Below are 26911 nucleotides of genomic sequence, written 5' to 3'. Positions count from 1 at the left end.
TTGACCATGAAGACCTGATTCAAGCAGCTTCCTCTGAACAGTTGATGTTGAAATGTGTCTGTTTCTTGAACTCTGTGAAGCATTTACAGTTGAAGTCGGAAGTTTACATACACTTAGGTTGGAGATATTAACACTATTTTCAACCACTCCACAAATTACTTATAGTATTGGCAAGTCGGTTAGGGCATCTACTTTGTGCATGACACAAGTCATTTTTCCAACAATTGTTTACAGATTATTTCACTTATAATTCACTGTATCACAATTTCAGTGGGTCAGAAGTTCACATACACTAAGTTGACTGTGCCTTTAAACAGCTTAGAAAATTTCAGAAAATAATTTCATGGCTTTAGAAGCTTCTGATAGGCTAATTGACAACATTCGAGTCCATTGGAGGTGTACCTGTGGATGTATATCAAGGCCTACCTTCAAACTCAGTGCCTCTTTGCTTGACATCATGGGAAAATCAAAAGAAATCAGCCAAGACCTCAGAAAATAAATTGTAGACCTCCGCAAGTCTGGTTCATCCTTGGCAGCAATTTCAAAACGCCTGAAGGTACCACGTTCAGCTGTACAAACAATAGTACGCAAGTATAAACACCATGGGACCACGCAATCATCATACCGCTCAGGAAGGAGATGCGTTCTGTCTCCTAGAGATTAACGTACTTTGGTGCGAAAAGTGCAAATCAAACCCAGAACAACAGGAAGGACCTTCTGAAGATGCTGGAGGAAACAGGTACAAAAGTATTTATATCCACAGTAAAACGAGTCCTATATCGACATAACCTGAAAGGCCGCTCAGCAAAGAAGAAGGCACTGCTCCAAAACCACCATAAAAAGGCACCCCTGGTTCCATCGGCAGCGGAATCCACCCCGATGTCACCAATAAACAAAACCAAAACAAGTCCTGGACCGGCTGGGCAAACAAGAACTGACAATCTGGCTGAGGCCCGATGTGGGATGGGTGCCATCTGAGCCAACAGGGGCAAGGAAACCTCTCGAGCCAGCTATTTCGTAGAAGCCTGACGAGCTGGCTAGGCACCCACGGTTCCATCCGTTGCGACCCAGAGCTGATACCACCATACCAACCGGAATGCCAGTACTCCCCGATGCTTCGTATGAAGACTGATGCATTCTGTCACATGAGTTGACGCTGGAGAGACGAAGCAGGTACAGGGAGACTAACATTTAATAAGGAACGGGGGGGCAGACGTGACAATAATAACCATCGTTATGTTTTGAGGAAAATGGGGGAGGCTTGCGAGCCGAAGAACATCATCCCAACTGTGAAGCATGGGGGTGGCAGCATCATGTTGTGGGGGTGCTTTGCTGCAGGAGGGACTGGTGCACTTCACAAAATAGATGGCATCATGAGGTAGGAAATTATGTGGATATATTGAAGCATCATCTCAAGACATCAGTCAGGAAGTTAAAGATTGGTCGCAAATGGTTCTTCAAAATGGACAATGACCCTAAGCATACTTCCAAAGTTGTGGCAAAATGGATTAAGGACAACAAAATCAAGGTATTGGAGTGGCCATCACAAAGCCCTGACCTCAATCCCATTGAAAATTTGTGGGCAGAACTGAAAAAGCGTGTGCGAGCAAGGAGGCCTAGAAACCTGACTCTGTTACACCAGCTCTGTCAGGAGGAATGGGCCAAAATTCCCCCAATTGTGGGAAGCTTGTGAAAGGCTACCTGAAACATTTGACCCAAGTTAAACAATTTAAAGGCAATGCTACCAAATACTAATTGAGTGTATGTAAACTTCTGACCATTAAGAAGGAAAGAAATTCCACAAATTAACTTTTAACAAGGCACACCTGTTAATTTAAATGCATTCCAGGTGACTACCTCATGAAGCTGTTTGAGAGAATGCCAAGAGTGTGCAAAGCTGTCATCAAGGCAAAGGGTGGCTACTTTCAATAATTTATTTCACACTTTCTTGGTTACTACATGATTCCATATGTGTTATTTCATAGTTTTGATGTCTTCACTATTATTCTACAATGTAGAAAATAGTTTTAAAAAATAAAGAAAAACCATTGAATGAGTAGGTGTCCAAACTTTTGACTGGTACTGTAGGTTTTTTCAAAACGTTATATGATATGCTAAAGTGGGTCCACACATATGCAGCAAGATATTAAAACAATATCAGTCTACAGGTAACTGACAAAATAAAGGAAACACCAACATAGTGTCATAATAGGGAGTTGAGCCTCCAGAACAGCTTCAATGTGCCTTGGCATAGATTCTACAAGTATCTGGAACTCTATTATTTGGCGTTTGGTTGATAGCGGTGGAAAACCCTTGTCTCAGGCACTGCTCCAGAATCTCCCATAAGTGTTTAATTGGGTTGAGATCTGGTAACAGTAAGACAAACAGACACACACCCTTTAAAACCCCTATGCTCCTTTGAGACACATTTTCAAAGTCACTGAGATGTAGCCAAAATAATGGGCAACTGGGCATTTTTATACATGACTCTAAGTATGATGGTATGTTAATTGCTTAATTAACTCAGAAAACCACACCTGTGTGGAAGAACCTGCTTTCAATATACTTTATAACCCTAATTTACTCGTGTTTCCTTTATTTTGGCACTTACCTGTACATGGAATATCAGAGAAACCACATCATTTATCTCTTACTTTGCATAGTGCATTGCACTTCAAATACAATACACAATCATAACATTGCCAAAAGTTTAAAGGAAAAGTTGCTGTCTTATGTTAGGTCTATAAAGTGCTATCAATATTCTGTGACAGAACACTGAGCCAATCACAGCACAGCTAGAGAACATTACCAACCCCTACCCTCTGTATTTTCCGTTGGCTGCCCCACCACTGACATTTTAAAATTATTATTTTTTATTTTTTTATTGAACCTTTATTTAACTTGGCAAGTCAGTTAAGAACAAATTCTTATTTATAATGACAGCCTACCCCGGCGACTCTGGGCCAACTTTGCACCGCCCTATGGATCTCCCAATTATGGCCGGATGTGATGCAGCCTGGATTCGAACCAGGGACTGCAGTGACACCTCTTAGCACTGAGATGCAATGCCTTAGACTGCTGTCCCACTCGGAAAGCACTGAGCTAGGCTGAAACACCTGCTTTTTGGAGCTGCCTTATTCAAAAAAGCAACAAAAAAAAGGCCATGTTTGTTTGCAGCTTTATGAACTCAATTATTTATAATTTTTTTATATTGTTTGCAAACTGATATGTGGCACACATTCATGCCAAAATAACATGCAAAACATGCAACATCCTCTTGTTTTCTGCTAAAAATGTGGGGCTCAAAACAGATCACCACTGGGAAGGAGATAAATTACCATTTGATATTTGCATTTTCTAAATGGATTGGCTGTGGTAATGTATTAACTGTAAAATCCTGATGATCACCACGCAATTAGATGGAAAGTCCAATTTACCTAATGGTATGGTAGGCTACCTATATACATAATTGAATGGTACAACCTGAATAGGTGCGCTTGATTTAGATCGCACCGGGTTAGTTTGCCCTTTGGAAAAGCCTATTCATCATTTGGTAGCTCACTAGGCGAACCCCACTTACTCGGCGCGCCAGGCAAGCTCGTGCCCAGGTATTAAACTCCCTGGCGATTTCCCGTTTGACTGCAACAATGGTACGTTCCTAAACCTTTAAATTCCTCTCAAGCATGGCCGACTTTGGCAGGTGGCAAATATGGCACTCTGTGAGGATAGTTGGGAGGATGAGTTGCAGGGACAGTTCTCGCTTTTATCCGCTACTTCATTCGAGGTCAAAGAAGAAAGTGAGGACACACATGGAAGCTCCAACACGGGGATACTAGACTTAAGTGACGAAGTCTTTATTCTCATCCTACGACGGCTGGATCCCACGTCTCTCTTGAGAGTTGGGAGCACCTGCCGAACCCTGTTTCGAGTTTGTTCCTGCAACTCACTGTGGACAAAACACTTCCAGGTAATGTAAATTGAATTAGACTTTAGTATTTTCTTTTATGTAGGCCTGAAATTTGCTGATCCTCTTGAATGAAGTTGGTAGGCTATGCATTGCCCCAACTACAGACTTACACAAGGTAATGTAATTTAACCAACATTTGTATATATTACTAGTAGTTAAAGGATAGGTACTATATGGTGTAGTACATAGATTAACTTAAGCGATACTGCCTTTGCCCTCGATTCGCAGAAAGAGTCAATGTCTGTCCACTTGCAGTGGATCTGTTTGAATGTGGAAAATGCTCCGTACATTTCTTTTCTCCATTAAGTAATCTAACAATGAATGTATGTTGCGATGTTTATTTCAAGTCTTCTCTCATTGAAAGACTGAGTGTCTAGCCCAATATCGGACTAAAGGCCTTAACGTTACTCCTTATTGTCCAAGGTCCTTACATATTCCGTTTAACGGCGAATTGGCTCGAAGCCAATACAAATAGGTGAATCGATCATCTCTGTACAGTTTTAATAACATCCATCCTTTCTACTTTTCGATCACATTAAAATAATTTCACAATTTAAGTTGCAGCGGACAGTATCTTTCAGTGACAACACGTTTGTGGGGTCGTAGTAATTATCCATCTGCGTCCTTTTGGATAGGCAATGGCAAATTAGCACAGGTAGTCTGTTGTCTGTGAACAAGTGCTGTAACATGAAAATATGACCGTGTGGGAACCCTAACCCTGTAAAGGTGCGTCAGTTGAACCGTTTTGGGAATAGTAATTCTGTCTGATGTGAAATAAGGTTATGTTTTCCTAACCTTACTGCATTCAATGTCTGTTAATGTTCAGTCCCAGCGTCAGGGGTCTTAAAGCTGCAATTTGTTACTTTTGGGGTGACTGACCAAATTCACAAATGTTAAAGCTCGGTCTTATTAAGTATAAGATGTGGTAGATCTGTTCTGTGCCACTTCTATGCTTTCCATTAAATTTAGTTTGGCTTAGTTCTGGGTAGAGAAAGATTTCACAGCGGTTTAGTGGAGAGTCATTGGACCTTGTTTTGTCGCAAACATTAGTTTCAGCAGCCAGGAAATGGCAGTGTGAATTTTGCATAGTACATCTTTAACAAAAATCCCCTGTACAGAAGACACCATTGTCCAATGACTTATGTTTAATGTAATGGAACTGAGCCATGATCAAGTGCTAGTGGGTGTCCACCCCGATGTGCTGCATGTCATGAGAGAAGATTTACACGTTTTTGGATTACTTGGTGCAAAATATTGCTTGCATTTTCTCAATGTGACATGGACATTTAAAGACTCCTGTTTCTGTGAATTGAGAATGAGGACTGTGTCGCTAAGGCTAGTCAAATTCTGTGCTACACCAAACAGTAAGAGTTCTGTAAATGGATACCAAGTGTTTGGTTAGACTCATATCGGGTCTAACAATCTGTAGCTAGCATTGCACGTTCACTAGGCTTTTCTCTCTACGCAGACCTCATTTGGAGTTCCGTTTGCCACTGCCACCTGTTCCATCTCTGCCAAGAGTGCCTTCCGTTTGGTCTTCATGTGGCGAACTCTCTTTAGAAACCTGCATTGTAACCGGTCTCTTCAGGAGAAGCTCTTTGCAGAGATCCCATTCCCACCACACAAGTACTGGGTCCAATGGCTGGTTCTGGAAGAGACTGTTCCTCTGCCCTCCGTGAGACTGCCTTGCACCGACATAGAGAGCTTATGGGGAATTGAGAAGGAAGTGTTGGAAGGTAAAGTCCAAGGTAAGTTCATTTATTTTAGGAAGATGTAAAGCCAAATTCATATTAGCAGTTTGGCTCCTAGGAATTGGCACCCCTTGTCTTGATATTAAAATTGCCCCCCCCAGACCACCAGGCTTCTGAATAGCTGCCACTAGTTAGCTACCTGCTCCCCTGTCCCCCTTCCTGCACCACCCCAATGGTAATTTAACACGTTGCAGATGAATATTTGTGTTCTTCCCTGTGACCTGCATTGTTGGAGCTCGGCTCTTCACTGTAGCCTGCATGTACATCTGCAACCCTGTGCATGTGACTAAACTCCCTGAATCTAAATAAAGTTTGTCAGGTAGTGGAGGAATGTTGGTCGCGTTAATATTGCAAGGGTTTTGTTCTTTGGCAGAGAAAGACGAGGATGAGGGCAGAATGCTGAAGTTCGAATGGAAGGACCTGTATGCCTTGGCCCTTGAGCACCATGGAAGCATTGCCAAGGTTTTCCAGCATGTTCTCAACCAACAGAGCAATGGTAGGTTGTATGGGCCGTACCACTTTTAGCTTTTCATTAGTGCTCTTTGTTCAGTCAATACTCTGTTAATTTGCTAAAGGTGGGTTGTTGCTGGAATAATTAAGATGTGTCTGCTTTCTAGTAGCCTAGTGGTTAGAGCGTTTGACTAGTAACCGGAAGGTTGCAAGTTCAAACCCCCGAGCTGACAAGGTACAAATCTGTCGTTCTGCCCCTGAACAGGCAGTTAACCCACAGTTCCTAGGCCGTCATTGAAAATAAGAATTTGTTCTTAACTGACTTGCCTAGTTAAATAAAGGTAAAAAAAAAACAACCAGTTATGAATTGCAATCTCTTTATGGTGACTGCAATGGGACTCAAAGGTGGTTCTGTCCTTTATTGCCAGCTATGAGCCTGCTGCCATATTGTTATTCAGATTGACTTTTTGGCAGTGCAGACGAAGGCTCCTGATTGTTGTGCTCTATCTATGGCCAACTTACTTGTGAATTCTGGCCAGGAATATGGCTGTTCCCAATGGGTAAAGAATGTTCTGTTATTTTTTTTTTAGAAGTTGACACCACACCTATAAGCAATGACTTTATTTTGTCTTCAAAACACAGCTCTGATCTTACTCATCATACCCAATCTCTTGAATGTTGTACTGGGAAGCACGAAATTGCCATTTTACTCGAATACCATTTTGAGCCATATCCCCCTTGCTGGGTTTTGGTTTATGATAGAAGACATCAAGGTAAAAAAAGTATCTTTTTCCTCTGCTGAGCTGCTTCAAAGTAGTTCAGCTGATATGGGGAGCAGAAACTAGACGCATGGTTTCAGTCTGAGCTGTCTCCCTCTGGATTATAAATCATTTTCTACTCTCTGGACTGAAGCCCTGCCATTCCTTCGTATGCCTTAAACTAACAGCCTAAGCCTATAGGTAGGGCAGCTAATGGCCTTCAGGCCTCCCTTCTATCTTATGATACCAAAGTACTTACAATCTAAGTGGCAGACGGACATTGATCTATGTCCATCGATAAATTAGTCATGTTTTTGGGCTCAGCTGGCTTTAGATGTATTGGAACATAAATGCAACTTTACCCCTCGACACAGTGCATCCACTTGAGCTAAAGGTTTCTACCCTGATGTGGACTTCTACCCTACCAGACCACTGTGAGCTGGAGGCCATGTTCAGTCAGTACAGCCAGTGTCGGTTCCAGTGGCTCTTCACCTACTGGTTGTTCCGCCAGCCAGTGCCCTTCGACAGGCAGCTCAGGGCCATCTACCTGCAGTGGCAGAAGCACAGCAAGAGGAAGGTGGTGTGCTGGGGAGGCACGTTGTGTGACATCAGGTACCTGGCCTCATTGCATCACATCACTTCCGACTACTGGCGGGGCAAGCTGGCCCAGGGTGACGAGACTGTGGGTAAGTAGCACTTTCAGATATTGCTCCTCGCCCCACTTTTAATTCCGCTTTGTTAATGTTATGCACATTCATGGCACATACTCTTATTTGGAGTGGATTAAATCTTTAGTTCTGGATTTGTTTTAGAACAGTGCCCCCTCGGATCATAACCATAATGACTGAAGTGTATTTATATTAATTTTCTATGCCTCAAGAATATCATACCATCTTGATTTCTAACTAACGGTGTAATTTCTTTAAATGTATTAATTGGACCAGTGAGTATAGGTCAATGAATAAGCCTCTCCATGCTATGTTACCCTGTGGTGCTCTGTACTGACGTCTTGTACAAGGCCTCCTGTGATCAAATGGCTCAGCATGGAGCTGGCTTTAGTCAAGTATCTATTCTCCTTCCTCCCAGGAATTCAGACAGTGGAAAACTATTTCTCCATGTGCAAATCCCTGGTGGCTTGGATTTTAGGGCGTGACTGGGGCAGATTGAAAAGCAAAAAGGTATGGTAAAGGACTTTCTATTCTGCCCGTTAATGACTTGGTGTCAGGGAAAGTGAGTAGTGTACCCACTGAAGTGTTTTTGCCCACACTGATTTTAGCACCATGCTGAAAAAATTAGGCCTTCAGACTGCTTCTATACAAAAGACATTTTGGCATCTATTCAGTAGTCGTTAGTATTCCATCAGTGTGCATCTCCAGAGCATTAGCTCTGTGCTGGTGGTTTCACAGATTGAACAGGCAGCAGGAAGCTCGCAGTCTTATGTAATGCGCTGTTAAATGTATTTTAGACATATCAGTGATGTCCTGCTCAATTACACTTCATGTGTGACTCCAACTAAGCTGCTACAATGCACTCCATAGCAGTAGTCAAGGACGGTGTTACCAAGAGAATTGGTAACATCAGATTGGCACATAAACTGCTTATGTAACCAATTATGACAGATTATTTTCTCATCTGGTTTAACCTATAGAAATGGAAAAGCACCTGTGACATGTTGCCATGAGCAGCACCTCAGATTGAGATGCGCGTGATGCAAGACTCTGTCACACAGTATCTGCTCATGTGCACAGATTCCCTTCACTGTTACAGGATGGTAGCCACGGGAAGTTGAGCCCCACGCTTTTAGTAGTGAAAATTGACACAATGCTGTACCTTCTGTCTGTCATATTACAGAGTCTACTGTAATTTATGTATGACCGTTGCCTCAATGACATTATCCTTTCAAAACTGGTTTCAACTCCCCTGGTCCATAATCCCTTCATGATGTGATCACTTATTAGCCTGTTGTATTGAATTGTTGCCTGCTTAGTGTTTATGTTGAAACTTCAGTGTTTCTATGAAATGTTTGACTTCTCTTCAAAAATAGATAATCTCTGAGACTAACCTTGTAAAATGAAGGGGGATATGTGGACACCTCTTCAAATTATAGTATTTGGTTATTTCAGTCACACCTGTTGCTGACCGGTGTATAAAATTGAGCGCAATCTCCATAGACAAACTTTGGCAGTAGACTGGCCATACTCAAGAGCTCAGTGATTTTCAACGTGGCACTGTCATAGGAGTGGCGTACAGCTCACCGCCATAAGACTCTGGAGTGATGACTCTCACTCCCCCATCGGAGTGTGATGGACTAATCTGGGCTTGGCAGATGCCAGGGGAACGCTACCTGCCCCAATGCATAGTGCCAATTAACATTTGGTAGAATAATGGTATGGGGCTGTTTTTTATCGTTTGAGCTAGGCCCCTTAGTTCCAGTGAAGGGAAACTAACTCTACAGCATACAATGAATTTCTAGATGATTCTGTGCTTCTGCACAGAGCCCTGACCTCAACCGAATCAAACACCTTTGGGATGAATTGAAATGCCTACTACGAGCCAGGCCTATTCGCCCGACCTCACTAATGCTCTTGTGGCTGAATGGAAGCAATCCCTGCAGCAATGTTCCAATGTCTAGTGGAAAGTCTTCCCAGAAGAGTGGAGGCTGTTATAGCAGCAAAGGGGGACCAATTCAATATTAATGCCCATGATTTTGGAATGAGATGTTTAAGTTTGTCCACAAACATTCGGTTTGCTCATGTGTTTTTGTATTTCAGCTTCTGGCTGAAACAAACTTAAGAGCAGCCAACACTACATGCTAAGTGTTACTATGTGTTGCCTGAGTGCAGGTGTACGAGGACACGCTGGAGGGTGTGTACCTGCTGCTGAGGAGGGAGATGCAGGAGACCCTGGTGGAGCACGAGAGGTTCTGGCAGGTGGCCAAGGTCCAGATGACCCGAGTGTGCACCCTGGAGGAGACTGCTGTAAACTATGTCAACTGGAAGATGATTGAAACACTGCCCTACTACAAGTGTGTGTCTGTTCTAAAGTTTGGGCTGTGGGAATATGGGATTACTGGTTGGGGTTGGAAGAAAATTGGAAACTAGAAAAGCCTCTTGACTTCTTCGCAGTCACTGCTTGACTTCAATAACCTTCCCAATTTTAAGACTCATTGTGTTTGGCTGATTCTGGGCTACCTGATGTGAATTTGGCCTGTGAGGTTGTGATTAGCTAGAAAGTGATTCTACTCTAAGTGAGTTTGACTACTTGAGGGGTGTGCTGCTGGTATGCTCTTTGACAGGGCTTTGAAGCCGGGGGGGAAAGCAGTGAGTATTGGGGCACTGCTGGTAGCTTCAAACACAATGCCTGCAGCGCAGCACCCAGCGCTATCCACTGTCAGTCGATCTGTTTGAACTTGAAGACCGCTCATCCCCTCGACCTATACAGTGAAGTTCATCAGAAGCACTCAAACCCAGAGCTAGAGTCTTTTACCCCAGAGATGAATGACATTTTTCCAAATGGTGTTTTTCCCCTGCCTTAAGGGATGAGGAGCTGCAGAACAATTTAATGACTGCTTGAGAATAAAAAGCCTTTCACAATGGTATCAAAGTAATATTTAAAATGCCCTTAGTATTCAGAGCCTGGCTGGGTGAGTCATTTAATATTCTGATAATCTGCTCCCAAATTTAAGGCTTTGTAGAAAATTGGTTGTTAGCATAACTTGCGTTCTCTGAAAGTTACTTTGGCCACAGCACTTTTCTCTGAAAGTAGACGTCCCTAGTGATTTGGGTGTTGAATATAATGAACAGTTCATTGTTCTAAGATGAGAAATTGCCTTCATAGCACTTCACTGTTTTCTTGCACATGCTATTTTCCAGCCTCTGGTTTGATCATGTAAAATGTGTCCCTGCTTCTAAAAGAAAGCTGCTCAAAGAAACTGTACTCTTTCCTTGTTACTTTTAGGGGTCTCAATTCAGGGCCACCCACCTATTAGTATCTGCCTTCTGTCTCACTCTTCATCTTGTTTAATTTATATCAGGAACATTAGGAGTTCCATGCATTCTGTCATTGATTAATATGAATTTAATATTAGCGAGATGCCCATTAGAAATGACTGAAGTGTTGAACTCTGGCCATCCCTCAGGCTGTACATGGTGTCAGGCAACATGGTTTACCTAGACCACGTGCAGGGCTTCCTCCACAGGAAGAGGCTGGTCCATGACTGGTTCTTCATGAAGGAGAACACCTGGGTCAGACAGCTGCTGCCTGGGGACCTCTACCCTCTGCTGGAGTTTGACACCAAGATCTCCCAAGGTATAGTAGAACCTCTATTCCCCTGTATATATCCATCTGATCAGCCACAAGGTTGTGTTCTCCAGTATACACTGAGTGTACAAAACATTAGGAACGCCTTACTAATATTGAGCTGCACCCCCTTTTGCCAAAAGCGTTCCACAGGAATGCTAGCCCACGTTGACTCAATGCTTCCGACAGTTTTGTTAAGTTGTCTGGATGTCCTTTGGGTGGTGGACCAGTCTTGATACACAGGAAACTGTTGCGTGTGGAAAACCCAGCAGCATTGCAGTTCTTGACACAAACTGGTGTGCCTGGCACCTACATAACCTGTTCAAAGACACTTAAATATTTTTTTGTCTTGCCCATATACACTGAATGGCCCACATTCACAAACATTTCTCTAGGCTTAAATCCTCCTTTAACCTGTCCTCCCCCTTCATCTACACTGATTTGAAGTGAATTTAACAAGTGACATCAATGAGGTCCTATCTGTCACTGTCATTGCAGGTGTTATGTTTTGTACACATAATGTTCTCTGGAGACTCTGACGCTTAGCTTTCCCTCTTTCTATTGAGTTCTTCAACGCTGTCTTTTCTCATTTAGGTTCTTACTATACTTAGTAAAGTCATTGCATTTGCATTTTGAGTTCAGTTCATATGAAGAAATCAGTCAATAGAAATAAATTAGGGCCTAATCTATGGCTTTCACATGACTGGGCAGTGGAGCAGCCATGGATGCACCTGGGAGGGCATAGGCCCACCTAATCAGAATAAGGTATTTTACAACAAAAGGGCTTTAGATATAAATAATCAGTTCCTTGATATGCCACAACTGTCAGGTGGCTATATTATCTTGGCAAAGGAGAAATGCTCACTAACAGGTATTTTAACCAATTTGTACACAATTTGAGAAATAAGCATTTTGTGTATTGAATGTCGTGTGTTGCTGCTATGTTGTCTTAGGTCTCTTGTGTATTGTAATTTGTCTATTTTTAATCCCTGTCCCCGCATGAGGACTTCTGCCATTGTAAATAAGAATTTGTTCTTAACTGATTTGCCTAGTAGAAACATTGGGACCAACGTTTTAGTATAGTTTAACTTGTAGTGTTGAGGCAGGTTTTTTTCAACCTTGAAGGACTCCTTTCTGCATTACAGAAGTTCAGGTTTACAGCCTGATTGCCTTTCAATTTCAATGTTCCTGCTTTGGACCACATTCATGTTAAACACCTCATGTCAGATCAATCTGTAACACTTTAGACTGAATAGAGCTGTACATGACGATATTGATCGTAATCAGTATTTGATAGTGACAAAACAAATGTTCTTGGTTGGCATGCATTGCTCCTGTACATCGGGAAATCCCCCTCCAGGCATTCAGGGTGGGAGGTATTGACTGCAAATGGTTTGACATTTAACCTGGGCTGTGCTACAGCCATCCATCACTGGCCCTGGCCATGACATGTTGTCAAAACACTGTAAAAAGCCTTAATTAGGATTTAGTACCTGTGCCTGCCAACAGCTATGTGACCCATGGGCCTGATCATAGATTGACACACCCAAAGGGGCCATTTGTCTTGTTTACAAGCTTCAAATAATGGCTTTGCAGGTCTGTTCCTTATGCTGCACCTGTAGTTCTTCAAATACACAGCAGCTAACCTTTGTTTTTACACTACCGGTACTCACTGTATTAGTTTTCCTGGTAGGGTTTCCTGTAGTGGATGGCTGCACAAATGCTTTCATGCTTACTGACTGCAGGGCTATTGTCTGATACGGTGTCTCTTTACAGACAGCCTGCATGGAGACTCTATGCCAGCCCAGCTGAGCAGGGTGATGTGGCTGTTCCTCCACTCTGGACAGACACTCTACCTGGAGGCAGTGAAAGGCCTGGTGCTGCAGTGTGCTCAGGCCAGTCTGGGACACTTCTGCAGCCTCTCCCCTGGTGCCTCTATTCAGCCCCATGTCAGCTAGCTGGCTAACGCAGATTGACCACTCTGTTTTAGAGCCTCTACGAGATGTACAGTACCACATTGTTCTTTACTGGGTCCAGTGCTTTTATCACTTTTTACTGTATTTTATCACCACTCAGATTTGAGCTGGAATTAATCTAGATTTTAAATGAATTTTTAAACTTGAATCTTTATCAATAGTTAATGAAATGTAGGCTATTGATGTACATTGTAGAAACCTTGTTTGCTGTCATGTAATTACTCTACAGCCAACATTTGGGGCAAGCCATTGAAGTGATGACATTGCTCAATCATTCTCAAATGGTAAATGTATTCATGTTCAAAGCCTAACAATTCTTGGCCAATTAACAAAGGCTAAACTTAACAGTGCTGGGTTGCTGTATAATGAATAAACAACTCTGAGAAACTTACTTCTGATTTGTCGATTCTAAATAGTGTGTAATAGAGGTCGACCGATTATGATTTTTCAACGCCGATACCGATTAATCAGCTTTTTATATATTTGTAATGATGAAAATACTGAATGAACACTAACTTAATATAATACATCAATAAAATCAATTTAGTCTCAAATAAATAATGACACGTTCAATTTGGTTTAAATAATGCAAATACAAAGTGTTGAAGAAAGTAAGTGCAATATGTGCCATGTAAGAAAGCTAACGTTTAAGTTCCTTGCTCAGAACATATGAAAGTTGGTGGTTCCTTTTAACATGAGTCTTCAATATTTCCAGGTAAGGTTTTAGGTTGTAGTTAATATAGGACTAATTTTCGCTCTACCATTTTGTATTTCATATACCTCTGACTATTGGATATTCTTATAGTATCGCCAGCCTAATCTCGGGAGTTGATAGACTTGAGGTCATAAACAGCACAATGCTTGAAGAGCTGCTGGTAACTGCAGTAAAGAACTGTTTGAACGAATGCTTACGAGCCTGCTGCTTACCACCGCTCAGTCAGACTGCTCTTATCAATTCTTAGGTCATTAATATGGTGAAAACGTTTTCTTTCAGTGAGATGCAGAACCGTTCCGTATTTTATCTAACGGGTGGCATCCCGAAGTCGAAATATTGCTGTGTACTTTGCACAACCTTCAATGTTATGTCATAATGTACAATTCTGCCAAATTAATTACGGTCTTTGTTAGGAAGAAATGGTCTTCACACAGTTCGTAACGAGCCAAGCGGCCCAAACTGCTGCATATACTCTGACTCTGCTTGCACAGAACGCAAGAGAAGTGACAATTTCCCGAGTTAAGAGAAATTCATGTTAAATCACCCGTTTGGCAGCGTAGGCTGTGACTCAATGATAAATTAACAGGCACCGCAATGCAGGATAAACTAGTAATATCATCAACCATGTGTAGTTAACTAGTGCTTATGTTAAGGTTTTTTAAAGATGTTTAATGCTAGCAACTTACCTTGGCTCCTTGCTGCACTCACGTAACAGGTAGTCAGCCTGCCACGTAGTCCTAATTGGTGTCCCAATATGTTGATTACCGATTGTTATGATTAATCGGCTATAACGATATTAATTGGTCGACCTCTAGTGTGTAATAGCAGAGATTGGCCTAGAGAACACTTAAACTGTTATAGAAAAATATTTTATTTGCAGTCTGTACAAATGACAATCAAGCCTTAAATGGAAAAATACTTTTAGGAACATATATAAATAAACTTTTTGGCATTCATAAAATCTAGCTGCAAAACGAAGTGTAACAAACAGAAATTCCTATGTACAGGAAAGCCAACCAGTGGCTCCTATTCCAGTGCAGACAGCCATGACAACCACACCGGTTTCCCTCTACATGAGCACTACACTCCCACAGACCTACACCTCACAATGGATGCTGTGCATCAGAGTACATTCAGGTTTCACAAGGGCCTGCTATGGCCTTAATTTACCTGAGTGGCTATTTATTTTGTGGCTATGGCTTAGCATAATTGTGAGGGGTAGCCTCTTATTTACAAGATGCAGAATAGTTATCTCCAGACCCTGTCAATAGGGAGAAACAGGAGCTCTTATCTGCTGCATAGATTAAAAGGCACAGAAGAACTAACATTTCAGATCTGCTAATGAATGGGAGGTGTTAGCTGGTGCATGTGACATTGCATATTAGTTTCCATGTAAGGCTTAGGACTAGATTCAATCTATATTTCTGAAGACCTGTGCAATTTCTAAAGGCAAGTTTCTCAGACTGTAATCATGGTAAAAGTTGCATGTCGGCCCAATCGGAAATGACCTTAAAATGCCGCTCTTCAGTGGTATGGTTTGAATCTAGGCCCGAGTCGACCATTGTTCTTTATCGTAACCTGCCAAAACATTTTACATAGCCTATGTGTTTCCTTTCTAAGATTGGTAATACAACAGTATAATAGAATACTCTACAACCTACATTAGTCTAAATTGAGACATGCAAAATTGACTTGGCTCTAAACTGATTACCTTTTTTTTTAACCACTTGTCACCAGGATAAATTACAATAGCTGTAAAAATGTATAACACTTTATAGCAGGGTTTGTTTTGCACCAGCTGATTCAAATCAAGCTTGATCATTTGAATCAGCTGTGTCGCGTTAGGTGAAAACAAACCGGGGGGGGTCCGAGGACAGTTTGAAACCCTGCCTTATAGCAAACAGTAATGTGTTGGTTGTCATGACCGGCTCGCTAAAATTCACATTCCAAATAGTTTGAGATGAAGTAAGAGTTCCTGTGACAAATAGTGGGAACAGCAATCAAAGTAAAAACAGAAGAATGTGAACCAAAGATTATTCTCATGGATGCATTAGAGACCCCTCTGTGGTTGAGGTTGGAGGAATATTCCTCAGTCAACTCAATGTGTAACTGTTGCCTATATTGACAATGGATTAAATGAGTTGAGTCCCAGTAGGTAATATGGGCCTATACTGTAGAAGTGCTGCTGGTTTTGCATTAGTTTTAGTCTCAATCAAATGGTATCTATGGCTGTGTTTACACAAGCAGCCCAATTTTTTTTCCAATAATTAATCTTTTGACTAATCGGCTCACCAATTAGTGGAAAAATGATCGGAATTGTGCTGCCTATGTAAATGCATTTAAATAATGGGGCAGTATTAAGCCCTGATCTTACTAGTCAATCTGAACTTGTAAAAACAATTCCTGAATTTAATTGTTAGAAAAACACCTGAATATTACCTGATGCTATTATGTTCAACACAACAGCAAATAATATGAAAGGGGTTATTGCCATGCTTTTTCATTAAAAATATCTATCCAAATAACACCATTCATATCCCAAATAGCGAACTACTTGCACACAGAAGAAACACCCATAACAAGGAACCGGAAATGCTGAAAAGGAACAGAAGCAGCCTCTTGGTTGGCCAGTTTGTGTGGCATGTTGTGGAGCCAAGGGAAGAAGTGCCACTAGGCAGTCTCTACTATGGGCAGCTGCTGAGAGTTTGGGGAGTTTGTCTTTGGATAACACACGGGGCGATGTGAGAGGAGCACTATGGGTTGCCATTGGAGACAACTTAGGAAGAGGACAGCTGATTCGTGGAGAAGCTGTCACACACAGAGGCACATGACAGAGCAGCAGTGAGTCAGTTTCCTACTGGCCGGTGAGATTGTGTGGGAGGGGCCAAACACATACTCCCTCTGTGAGGGCAGGGCCTTCAGGTATAAGTCTCTGCATGAAGCAATATGTACATGATCATGCAGGAATTCATTCTATTACACAGGAAGCGCAATTGACATTTGAAAAATCAAAACATCCTATTTTAAGACTTCCTTGTAAACTTGATTCACAGCTTGATCCTACATTCAGAAAGCTGGAGCTAGATACCTCCATCACGTACAACTGGATAGAAATAAAATACAGCATTGACAGTACCTAGTTTCTTATTCCATTTTTAACACTGTTCTTCCTGGTTTTCCTCCAATCAGGATGTTTTCCTACCCTCACTGGCTGTGACACAGAAGCCTTGATGAGCGGGCACGCCGTCGCTGGGCATCAGTGCCCCCTCATGGCGGGTGTGTCATTGCGTCACACAGTTTTCGCCCATGTCCTGTGCGTAGCGGTCAGAGATGGCGGTGCGCAGGTCCTCAATGTCCTTCCTAAGCTGGCCTACCTCCAGCAGCTTGGCCCGCAAGCTGTCCTCCACCAGAGAGTTGTCCTTCTCCTCCCCTGACATGCTCATCGCTATGGGGGTCAGAGAGAGAAATACACCGTCAATCTGATGGCGCTTTAGCTCAAATCTACCATTGCAAGACTATGAATTCTGTCAATGAGCATCGTGTGAAATACGCTAGGTTTTGATGAGTGTATCTTCTGTCATGTTTTTTTTTCATGCTGTGCGACAGGTCCTGTCGAGTGAGTGAGTGGGGGGGGTACTCCAGTGAGGCTGAAGGGGGGGAAAGTGACCGCTCTTATCTAGTTCAGAGTGAAAGAAGTGTACAGTCGTGGCCAACAGTTGAGAATTACACATTCATTTTCAAAGTCTGCTGCCTCAGTGTCTAACATCTGACAATATCTATGGAATACTGAAGTACAATTACAAGCATTTCATAAGTGTCAAAGGATTTGATTGACAATTACAAGAAGTTGATGCACAAAGTTGATATTTGCAGTGTTGACCCTTTCTTTTTCAAGACCTTTGCAATCTGCCCTGGCATGCTGTCAATTAACTTCTGAGCCACATCGTGATGGCAGCCCATTCTTGCATAATCTATGTTTGGATTTTGTGGGTTTTTGTTTGTCCACCTGCCTCTTGAGGATTGACCACAAGTTCTCAATGGGATTAAGGTCTGGAGAGTTTCCTGGCCATGGATCCAAAATATCGAGGTTTTGTTCCCCAAGCCACCTAGTTGACTCTTGCCTTATGGCAATGTGCACCATCATGCTGGAAAAGGCATTGTTCGTCACCAAACTGTTCCTGGATGGTTGGGAGAAATTGCTCTTGGAGGATGTGTTGGTACCATTCTTTATTCATGGCTGTGTTCTTGTGCAAAATTGTGAGTGACTCCACTCCCTTGGCTGAGAAGCAACCCCACACATGAATGGTCTCAGGATGCTTTACTGTTGGCATGACACAGGACTGACAGTAGCACTCACCTTGTATTCTCAGGACAAGCTTTTTTCCAGATGCCCCAAACAATCGGAAAGAGGATTCATCAGAAAATAAAATTTCAGCAGAATATCAATCTGTCCCTGATGTTTTTCCTGGAGAGAAGTGGCTTCTTTGCTGCCCTTCTTGACACCAGGCCATCCTCAAAGTCTTCGCCTCACTGTGCGTGCAGATGCACTCACACCTGCCTGCTGCCATTCCTGAGCAAGCTCTGCACTGGTGGTGCCCAGAACCCGCAGCAGAATCAACTTTAGGAGACTAAAGGAGACTTCCTAGACTTTCTTGGGCGCCCTGACGCATTCTTCACAACAATTGAAGTTTTTGATGATCCGATAAATGGTTGAATTAGGTGCAATCTTACTGGCAGCAATATCCTTGCCTGTGAAGCCCTTTTTGTGCAAAGCAATGATGACGGCACGTGTTTCCTTGCAGGTAACCATGGTTGACAGAGGAGCAACAATGATTCCAAGCACCACCCTCCTTTTGAAGCTTCCAGTCTGTTATGTGAACTCAATCATCATGACAGAGTGATCTCCAGCCTTGTCCTCGTCAACACGCACACCTGTGTTAACGAGAGAATCACTGACATGTCAGCTGGTCCTTTTGTGGTAGGGCTGAAATGCAGTGGAAATGTTTTTTGGGGATTCAGTTCATTTGCATGGCAAAGAGGGACTTTGCAATTCATCCGATCACTCTTCATAACATTCTGGAGTATATGCAACTTGCCATCATACAAACTGAGGCAGCAGACTTTGAAAATGTATATTTGTGTCATTCTCAACTTTTGGCCACGACTGTTAATGTATTCAGAGGAGCTTGTTGTTGTGAGCTGACAGCCTAATTCCCCCTCTGTTTTCTTAGGGAAAAGAAGTGCATCCTACTGCCGACTGAGGTAGACAGAAAACAATTTAAGAATAGGTGGGACCAAACATCAAATTCAAAAGGAGTTCAAGTAATTTGACATCACAAAGATGGTTGGGAAGTCTTAACTGGAAGGTAGGTAGTTAGAGAAGTAATGTCTTCCTCAGTGGAATTACTGTTGATGCCCTAAAACTATGAAGTAGCTATTCAGAAGCCTATAACTGAGTAGATAGGCTAGTCCGAGGAGCTAATGTTGGGTTTACATATGGCAGTAGTTCACTGTGTGTGTGTGTGTGTGTGTGTGTAGGTTGGAGAGGCTCTGTCGGCAATGCAGGTTTTAAAGGCAATGTTTCTGCGTTTGCGGAGACCACATTCACTGTAAAGTGCTGCATTGTCGGCTCAATTGGAAATGACCTTTGAAATGGCACATTGTCCAAAGCTGCGATCGGATTTGAATCCCAGCTTAAGAGGATTAAACATGTATCTCCTTACATTTGATGCCCAGTAGAAGTGCCAGGTTGGGTTCCTTGCCCTGGGCCCTCTGGGTAAGGATACTACAGAGGGCCTTGAGGTCAAGCAGACAAAAGGACATCTCCTTCAGCAGGGGCCCTGCCTCTGGCTCCTGGCCCCCGCAGCCCTGCTGAATCACCACGCCATCCTCCACCTGCCTTTGGTTCTGTTGAAACACACACAGCTTAGAGACCAACACTGGGTTTATTATCAAACAAAACGCTAATGCAGCAGAGCTCAGGAGTGTTCAGTAAAACACAAAATCCCCCAAACATTAAATCAGATTTTTGCGCCAGTTTAAAGTAGATCAAGTGTTCCTGGACTGAGACCTACATTGGCTAAATCCTTTTGTGCTGAAAAGCTTCATTATTATTCGCTGCCAGATTGCATTTATTAATAAATACACATTGTAAAATGCTGGAGGGAGTGTAGCCACACTCAAATTATTTTGTGTTATAACATGACAGCCATACAATTATTTCTGAACAGAAGTGGATTTGTCCATTAGGGCTTGGAGTGTATATTTGTTTTTACATTAAAACTGAACTTGAGGGAGAACTGCTGCAGAGCTGCCGCTGGCATCTAAAGCTCCGTATGTCTCCCTGTGTGGATCATCAACACTTCAACACCCTCTCCATGGCTGGGCTTTCAAACACAAGAGTTAAAATATACACTTCCAAATGAGTCTCTAAATGTCTCACAGAATACCAAGGAGAAAATTAGAATAATAATCACCATCATTATAACTCGCTATGATACCTTGTTATCCTATTAACACTAACACTCACAGAGGTGGCCGAAAAGTCAAAGTTGCTGCAAAGTCCTTTTCGGGCGGATTATCCAACTTCCTGCTCTCCCAAAATGGAGGCCATTTCACCTCAGTATCATCTCTATGTAACTAAAGGCACCCACCCATGTGGCTCAGTTGGTAGAGCATGGTGCTTGCAATGCCAGTGTTGTGGCTTCCATTCCCATTGGGGACTCGAATGAAAATGTATGCACTCACTACTGTAAGTCGCTCTGGATAAGAGCGTCTGCTAAATTACATGAATGTAAACATGTAATGCTGGGAGTCAAATCTCTCTCCTCCCCTCTCAATCGCTCTACATGGTGCTGGAGTATAGTATGTGTGCAGATAAATACCCAGCCTCCAACATTCACGAGCCACACAGAGCAGTGGAGAGCACGGTCAAATTAAAACCAGTGATCCTAGACAGGGCGCTGTGTAGACTATCTCGTCATATCTCTCTGTCCCTTCAGACAGGAGCTTCCTGGGAGTCACTGCAGAGCCAGGCAAGGTCAGCCAACAAGTACTCCCCCATCCCTCTCTCCAAATCAGCGACCTTCCCTTGTGGGAGCCAGGCGGGGGAATCTTCCAGCTGATAATTGCCTTTTGTTTCCCTGTCAGAGGGATAATGTATGGTGCTGGGCTGTCAGCCTTCTGTGTGTGTGTGTGTGTGTACTCCACCTCTCCTATGTACAGGACACACACATTACCGCCTGCATGAATTCAAACCTTTTATCACCAGGCTCATCCTCACCTTGAGACGGGCGGGAGAGTTGAAAAATGACACCATGAATTCTAATTGGGTCCGTGTGGTAGTGCTGAAGGGGCCATATTGGGTTATTCATGACTGCTGCTATGAAAAGATCTGAGGACAAAAAGGGCCTGTAGAGGAACAGAATGGTGGTGAATGGACTTCTCCATCACCAGCTAAACCTGGGACAGAGAAAACTGTCTGTCAGGATGTAGGGTGGAGAGAGAGCGAGAGAGGAAGCTACCAGCTACAGTGGATACTAGCTAGCTACACCACTCTAGCCGTTGGAAAATCTGAGAAATAAAAAAAATGTCTGCTCCCAAGAATAGTCCTACTTTCTGTGGGAGTAGTCCTGTGTAGCCTTCTTTATTTCAACATGTTTGAAGAGGCAGCGTGGGGCTGGTTACCTGATGGAGGGTGTCAGCGAGTGAAGCCAGGTCCTCGCCCTGCAGCTGTTGCTGGAGCTCTTGGGAGAGACATCGCTCCTTCTGCAGCCTCTGCTCTACAGCCTGCAGCAGAACAACAAGACATCGTCACATACTGTATAATGCTCTGATGACAGTGATGACTCATCGTCATCCCCACCACTGACAGACATAAAGACACACACACAACATGACAACTACTACAACAGCGGCTGATTGAAGCATACTGTTGACCCAAATTAAGTCTAATAACAGGTAAGGGTGTAAAGGTCCATATATTTGTACCGAAACCATTTGGTATCGAAACCTCGGTCCGCACTGTGAACCCAAAAATAAAAGCACTAGGCCTATTGATAAAATAATTTATGTCTAAAGATAATGATTAAATAATTCCACTCTGAAACCATATAATTGTATGAACTGTATTAGAATCATAAAACTATAATCTGATGTGTGTAGTTTCAGTCAGAATTAGAACAAGGACCTTTTGTTCCTTTTTAGTATGTAAGCAGGGTGCAAGTGTGAAACAAATGATAAGAGGAGCTGTCGACAGACAAGCTGGACTACTGTGTTCTTTACATTCTGTCTCCACCCGTGGAGGGGAGATACTGTTAGGCTGGCAGAAAATCATGAAACATGTTGCAGATTAAACAATGTATCTATGTAGTGGAAAAACACAGACTGTCTAAGCAATGCGTAGCTTAAGATTTGAACTTGTTTGTGTGTGTTATAAAGACTGGGTTTGCATTTTTGATTTTGAAACGTTCTCGCGAATAAACACTTTTGATTTTTGTAAATTGCCTGTATCATTCAACCAGAATCTTACAAACTCTGGGTTGCAGACTGAGTAATTGACGTTAATGAACATTGATAACAAAATTCTCATAACACCTCTAGGTTATGCCTACACTGCGTTGTATGAGTAAATCTGAGCTGAATTTCTTTCAAGCTATTCCGTTAAAACAACAAGATCCTATGCGCCCCTTGTAATCAAAATCAAATCTTAATTGGTGCATTTCAAACGGTCCTTTTGTGGGGCGCAGCCGGGAATGAGTTCTGTACGATGGTGAGTGGTGGGGTCGATGAACTAGTTCCGTACGATGGTGAGTGGTGGGGTCGATGAACTAGTTCCGTACGATGGTGAGTGGTGGGGTCGATGAACTAGTTCCGTACGATGGTGAGTGGTGGTGTTGATGAACTAGTTCCGTACGATGGTGAGTGGTGGTGTTGATGAACTAGTTCCGTACGATGGTGAGTGGTGGGGTCGATGAACTAGTTCCGTACGATGGTGAGTGGTGGGGTCGATGAACTAGTTCCGTACGATGGTGAGTGGTGGGGTGGATGAACGAGTTCTGTACGATGGTGAGTGGTGGGGTCGATGAACTAGTTCCGTACGATGGTGAGTGGTGGGGTCGATGAACTAGTTCCGTACGATGGTGAGTGGTGGGGTCGATGAACTAGTTCCGTACGATGGTGAGTGGTGGGGTCGATGAACTAGTTCCGTACGATGGTGAGTGGTGGTGTTGATGAACTAGTTCCGTATCATGGTGAGTGGTGGTGTCGATGAACTAGTTCCGTACGATGGTGAGTGGTGGGGTCGATGAACTAGTTCTGGTGAACGATGGTGAGTGGTGGGGTGGATGAACTAGTTCTGTACGATGGTGAGTGGTGGGGTGGATGAACTAGTTCTGTACGATGGTGAGTGTGGGGTGGATGAACTAGTTCCGTACGATGGTGAGTGGTGGGGTGGATGAACTAGTTCCGTACGATGGTGAGTGGTGGGGTTGATGAACTAGTTCTGTACGATGGTGAGTGGTGGGGTTGATGAACTAGTTCCGTACGATGGTGAGTGGTGGTGTTGATGAACTAGTTCCGTACGATGGTGAGTGGTGGGGTCGATGAACTAGTTCTGTACGATGGTGAGTGGTGGGGTGGATGAACTAGTTCTGTACGATGGTGAGTGGTGGGGTGGATGAACTAGTTCCGTACGATGGTGAGTGGTGGGGTCGATGAACTAGTTCTGTACGATGGTGAGTGGTGGGGTCGATGAACTAGTTCTGTACGATGGTGAGTGGTGGGGTCGATGAACTAGTTCTGTACGATGGTGAGTGGTGGGGTCGATGAACTAGTTCCGTACGATGGTGAGTGGTGGGGTGGATGAACTAGTTCTGTACGATGGTGAGTGGTGGGGTGGATGAACTAGTTCTGTACGATGGTGAGTGGTGAATGGATGAACTAGGAGGATTCTCCATCATCGTTTAAACCTCCAGTTTGGGAACATTTGGTCTTCCCAGTAGGTTACAACGACGACGGACAGAGAGAGTATGTCTCCACTGCCCAATGAGAATAGTCTATGCAGCAGCCAACACCTCAGACATGTTGATACATTTACCGACATCCCACCAGTATTCCTACCACCGGAGCAAGATGGAAACGCAAAAAAAGAACACAACTTCGGTCTCCCCTCTGCATTCAAGCAGCCCCTGGCAGCTGATTTTGACCAGGCCAAAGACATAACGAGCGATAGGTATGTTTACAGCCGCAGCCGCGGATATGAGCCTACTCTTTGTGGTGAAGAAGAATAGGGGGTTTCAGCACCTCGTGAAAGTGCTCGAGTGACCTTAACAACTTTTTCCCCTCGCTCTATACTAGCAAGCTAAAGCTGTAGTTGTCAATGAATTGGTCAACGCACCCTGTGTTGCGCTTCGTACACATGGATGGACCTCCAGGGCTGCAGAGAGCTACTTAACAGTGACAGCCCATCACATTACCCCGAAGTGTACCGTACTATAGACACGCCCCCTTTATGAGAGTCACACAAGTGCACATATTTTTGTCTTTGTAAGAAAACACTATAGCATAGACCTATACAATGTCTGAGCCATGGTTACACACATATTGCACTTTATTTTAGTGTTGTCGATGAGTAATCGTTTTCATTTCAGAAAAGTTGTTGTTATTCCAGATGATGAGCTCATCAAGTATTATGAATCAGAAATGGAACCGTGACTCTGAAACCGCAACACGTACTGAACTGTGGGGTTTGGTGAACTGTTACACCCCTAATAGCAGGGTCTTACCGTCAGCTCAAGGGTAAGTTTTTCAATCTGGTTCTTCTGATTGTCTATCAGCTGAAAAAGAGCAGAGGGGCATTGTAAATGTCTGGTAGCAGCCTGGCTCATCTCTTTGAGTGACCCTGTGTGTGTTTGTGTTGTGTGTGTTTGCGTGTTGTGGTGTAGACAAGAAGATACATTAGTTGTCAGTCTTTTAAAAGTTCCAGATATATCAACAAATGTCAAAGCTTGAGACTAAGCTTGAGAATGTTAAAACCTTCTGCCAGTTGGGAATAACAGTATAGTAGACAAGACAGTTGGGTTGTTGCTGATACACTAGATGAGGCTTTACCTTAGCGTTAAGTGTGTGTGTGTCTTTGTGTGTGTCTGCATGCAACCCTGCGTTTGTATGGATTCTGTGTCTCACCTCGGTGGTGGTGGCTTGCTGCTCCTGTAACCGTGCGTTCTCTACCTCCAGCTCCTTCAGGTCCAGCATGGGGAGCCGGACCCCGTCCTCAAGACACTGCTCCACCTTCTCCTGCAGGCTGGGGGAGCCAGGGAGAGACACAGCGTTAGGGCACCGTCTGTCATCAACACAACCCCAACTTACCAGCTCTGACTGTTTTAACACACTGTTACAACTAGGAGGAGGAGTTGCAGAGGAAGATTGTATTTCCGACACACCTCTGTACAGCAGCCACCAGCTCCTTCTCCCGCTTGCACTGGGTCTCAATCAGGTCCTCCTTCGCCTGCAGCACGGCGCAGCCCTCCTCCAGACTCTTCTCCAGACAAGCCACTGTGTCCTGCAGACCCTGTGCCTTCCCCTGACCATCCTCCAGCTGATGAACACATACAGGAAAAGAACATTAGGACTATACACACACTATCTCAAGCACATCTCAGAGAACACCACAGTAACATTGTGTACACAAAGACCAGTAACTAAGACTGACCTGGCCAAAGGAATATCAGTGCCCAATACACACAAACCACTAAATAAAGTTGACACTGTTTGGTTCTTATTGACCTCTGGTGGCAAGGTGGTGTATTGCATGATTACCATTAAACAACAATATATTTTACAATGATTTAATTATCATTACAGTAAAGATAGACAGGGCAAACACAATAGGAGACATATTATCTTAAGGTTGACTGAAGGCTGTTAATAGCCACTCTGAACTCCCATCCCATCCCACTCTACCACTACCACTAATGCAGCCTGAAATGGCTGATCTAATCAGGTCTAATGAGATTACAGAGCTGTAATGAAGAGACGCCCCCGCTCCATTACCAGGTGTTAGCTTAGCACTGAGACGCTAACTAGCAGATACACTAGCAGGGTCTGACTCTCTGGCAACACTAGAGAGGGCAGAAATAAGGAGCTTTCTGACCAATGACCACAAATCCAAAGGACCACTAACCTTAAACTTTAACCCTCACCAGAACCGTGACTTTAATCTTAACCCTAAAACTAAATCAAGATCATACAGGCTAGCTCGTGTACTTTCTCATAATAATACAAAAAAAAAAAAGTATTCTAACATGGCCATCAAATAACTAAGAAGCTTAGCAGAGATACTAGCAGAGATGTCAGTAGAGATGCGAGCAGAACCCCTGTGGTCAGCCAGCCAGACGGGACCCCCTGAGGTGGTCCTGTGGCTGGGGAGACAAACTACCTGCTGGGCTTGGGTCTGGACCTCATCGAGGGAGGGCAGGTCAGCTAGGTACTTCTCCAGGGTCTCTATCCTCTGCTGCTTTTCCTTGTTCTGCTCACTCTCCCTCAGACACTTCTTCTTCAGGCTGCTGATGTAGCGGTCGCGCGTCTTCATCTGAAAGGCAGGAGAAATGGTTGATTACATTCATTAGGGTTAGAATTTTGACTGGGGTTGATCCGGGGTGTGGACATGAACTACATTAGAGTTAGGGTTAGGATTAGGGTTGTGGTGAGGCTGGTGTTTGTGGTGAGGCTGGTGTTTGTGGTTGAGGCTGGTGTTTGTGGTTGAGGCTGGTGTTTGTCGTTGAGGCTAGTGTTTGTGGTTGAGGCTGGTGTTTGTGGTTGAGGCTAGTGTTTGTGGTTGAGGCTGGTGTTTGTGGTTGAGGCTAGTGTTTGTGGTTGAGGCTGGTGTTTGTGGTTGAGGCTGGTGTTTGTCGTTGAGGCTAGTGTTTGTGGTTGAGGCTGGTGTTTGTGTTTGAGGCTGGTGTTTGTGGTTGAGCCTAGTGTTAAGGTTGATCTGT

At 43.5% G+C, this 26911-nt stretch overlaps 2 protein-coding genes across 4 annotated transcripts in view; one reads left to right on the top strand and one right to left on the bottom strand.

The window, feature by feature from the left end:
• The first annotated feature begins 3627 nt into the window (after positions 1-3627).
• LOC112250149 lies at positions 3628-13592 on the top strand. 2 transcript variants are annotated; one of them, XM_024420046.2, is made up of 8 exons: positions 3628-3967; positions 5436-5715; positions 6092-6214; positions 7301-7612; positions 8013-8104; positions 9770-9951; positions 11065-11234; positions 13002-13592. In XM_024420046.2, the coding sequence occupies exons 1-8, from the start codon at positions 3710-3712 to the stop codon at positions 13181-13183; spliced, it is 1599 nt and encodes a 532-aa protein (XP_024275814.1). In that variant the 5' UTR covers positions 3628-3709; the 3' UTR covers positions 13184-13592. The 2 variants fall into 2 exon arrangements, with proteins under 2 accessions (XP_024275814.1, XP_024275815.1); XM_024420047.2 differs by having other exon boundaries at positions 3635-3967; positions 7355-7612.
• Positions 13593-14766: 1174 nt separating this feature from the next.
• The window catches only part of LOC112250147 (centrosomal protein of 85 kDa-like), a 92692-nt gene continuing 80547 nt past the window's right edge, over positions 14767-26911 (bottom strand). For both annotated transcript variants that reach the window (XM_024420043.2, XM_024420042.2), the window contains exons 7-13: positions 26353-26505; positions 25358-25512; positions 25101-25218; positions 24701-24751; positions 21603-21704; positions 19640-19823; positions 14767-17361 (exon numbers count right to left, since the gene is read on the bottom strand). In XM_024420043.2, the coding sequence (XP_024275811.2) occupies positions 17198-17361; positions 19640-19823; positions 21603-21704; positions 24701-24751; positions 25101-25218; positions 25358-25512; positions 26353-26505 (927 nt within the window). In that variant the 3' untranslated portion in view covers positions 14767-17197. The remainder of the gene's footprint in view (positions 17362-19639; positions 19824-21602; positions 21705-24700; positions 24752-25100; positions 25219-25357; positions 25513-26352; positions 26506-26911) is intronic.

This window comes from Oncorhynchus tshawytscha, linkage group LG05 (genome assembly GCF_018296145.1).
Source record: "Oncorhynchus tshawytscha isolate Ot180627B linkage group LG05, Otsh_v2.0, whole genome shotgun sequence".
Taxonomy (NCBI): domain Eukaryota; kingdom Metazoa; phylum Chordata; class Actinopteri; order Salmoniformes; family Salmonidae; genus Oncorhynchus; species Oncorhynchus tshawytscha.
The sequence above is the reverse complement of the archived record's forward strand: the minus strand, read 5'-3'. Positions and strand labels throughout refer to the sequence as shown.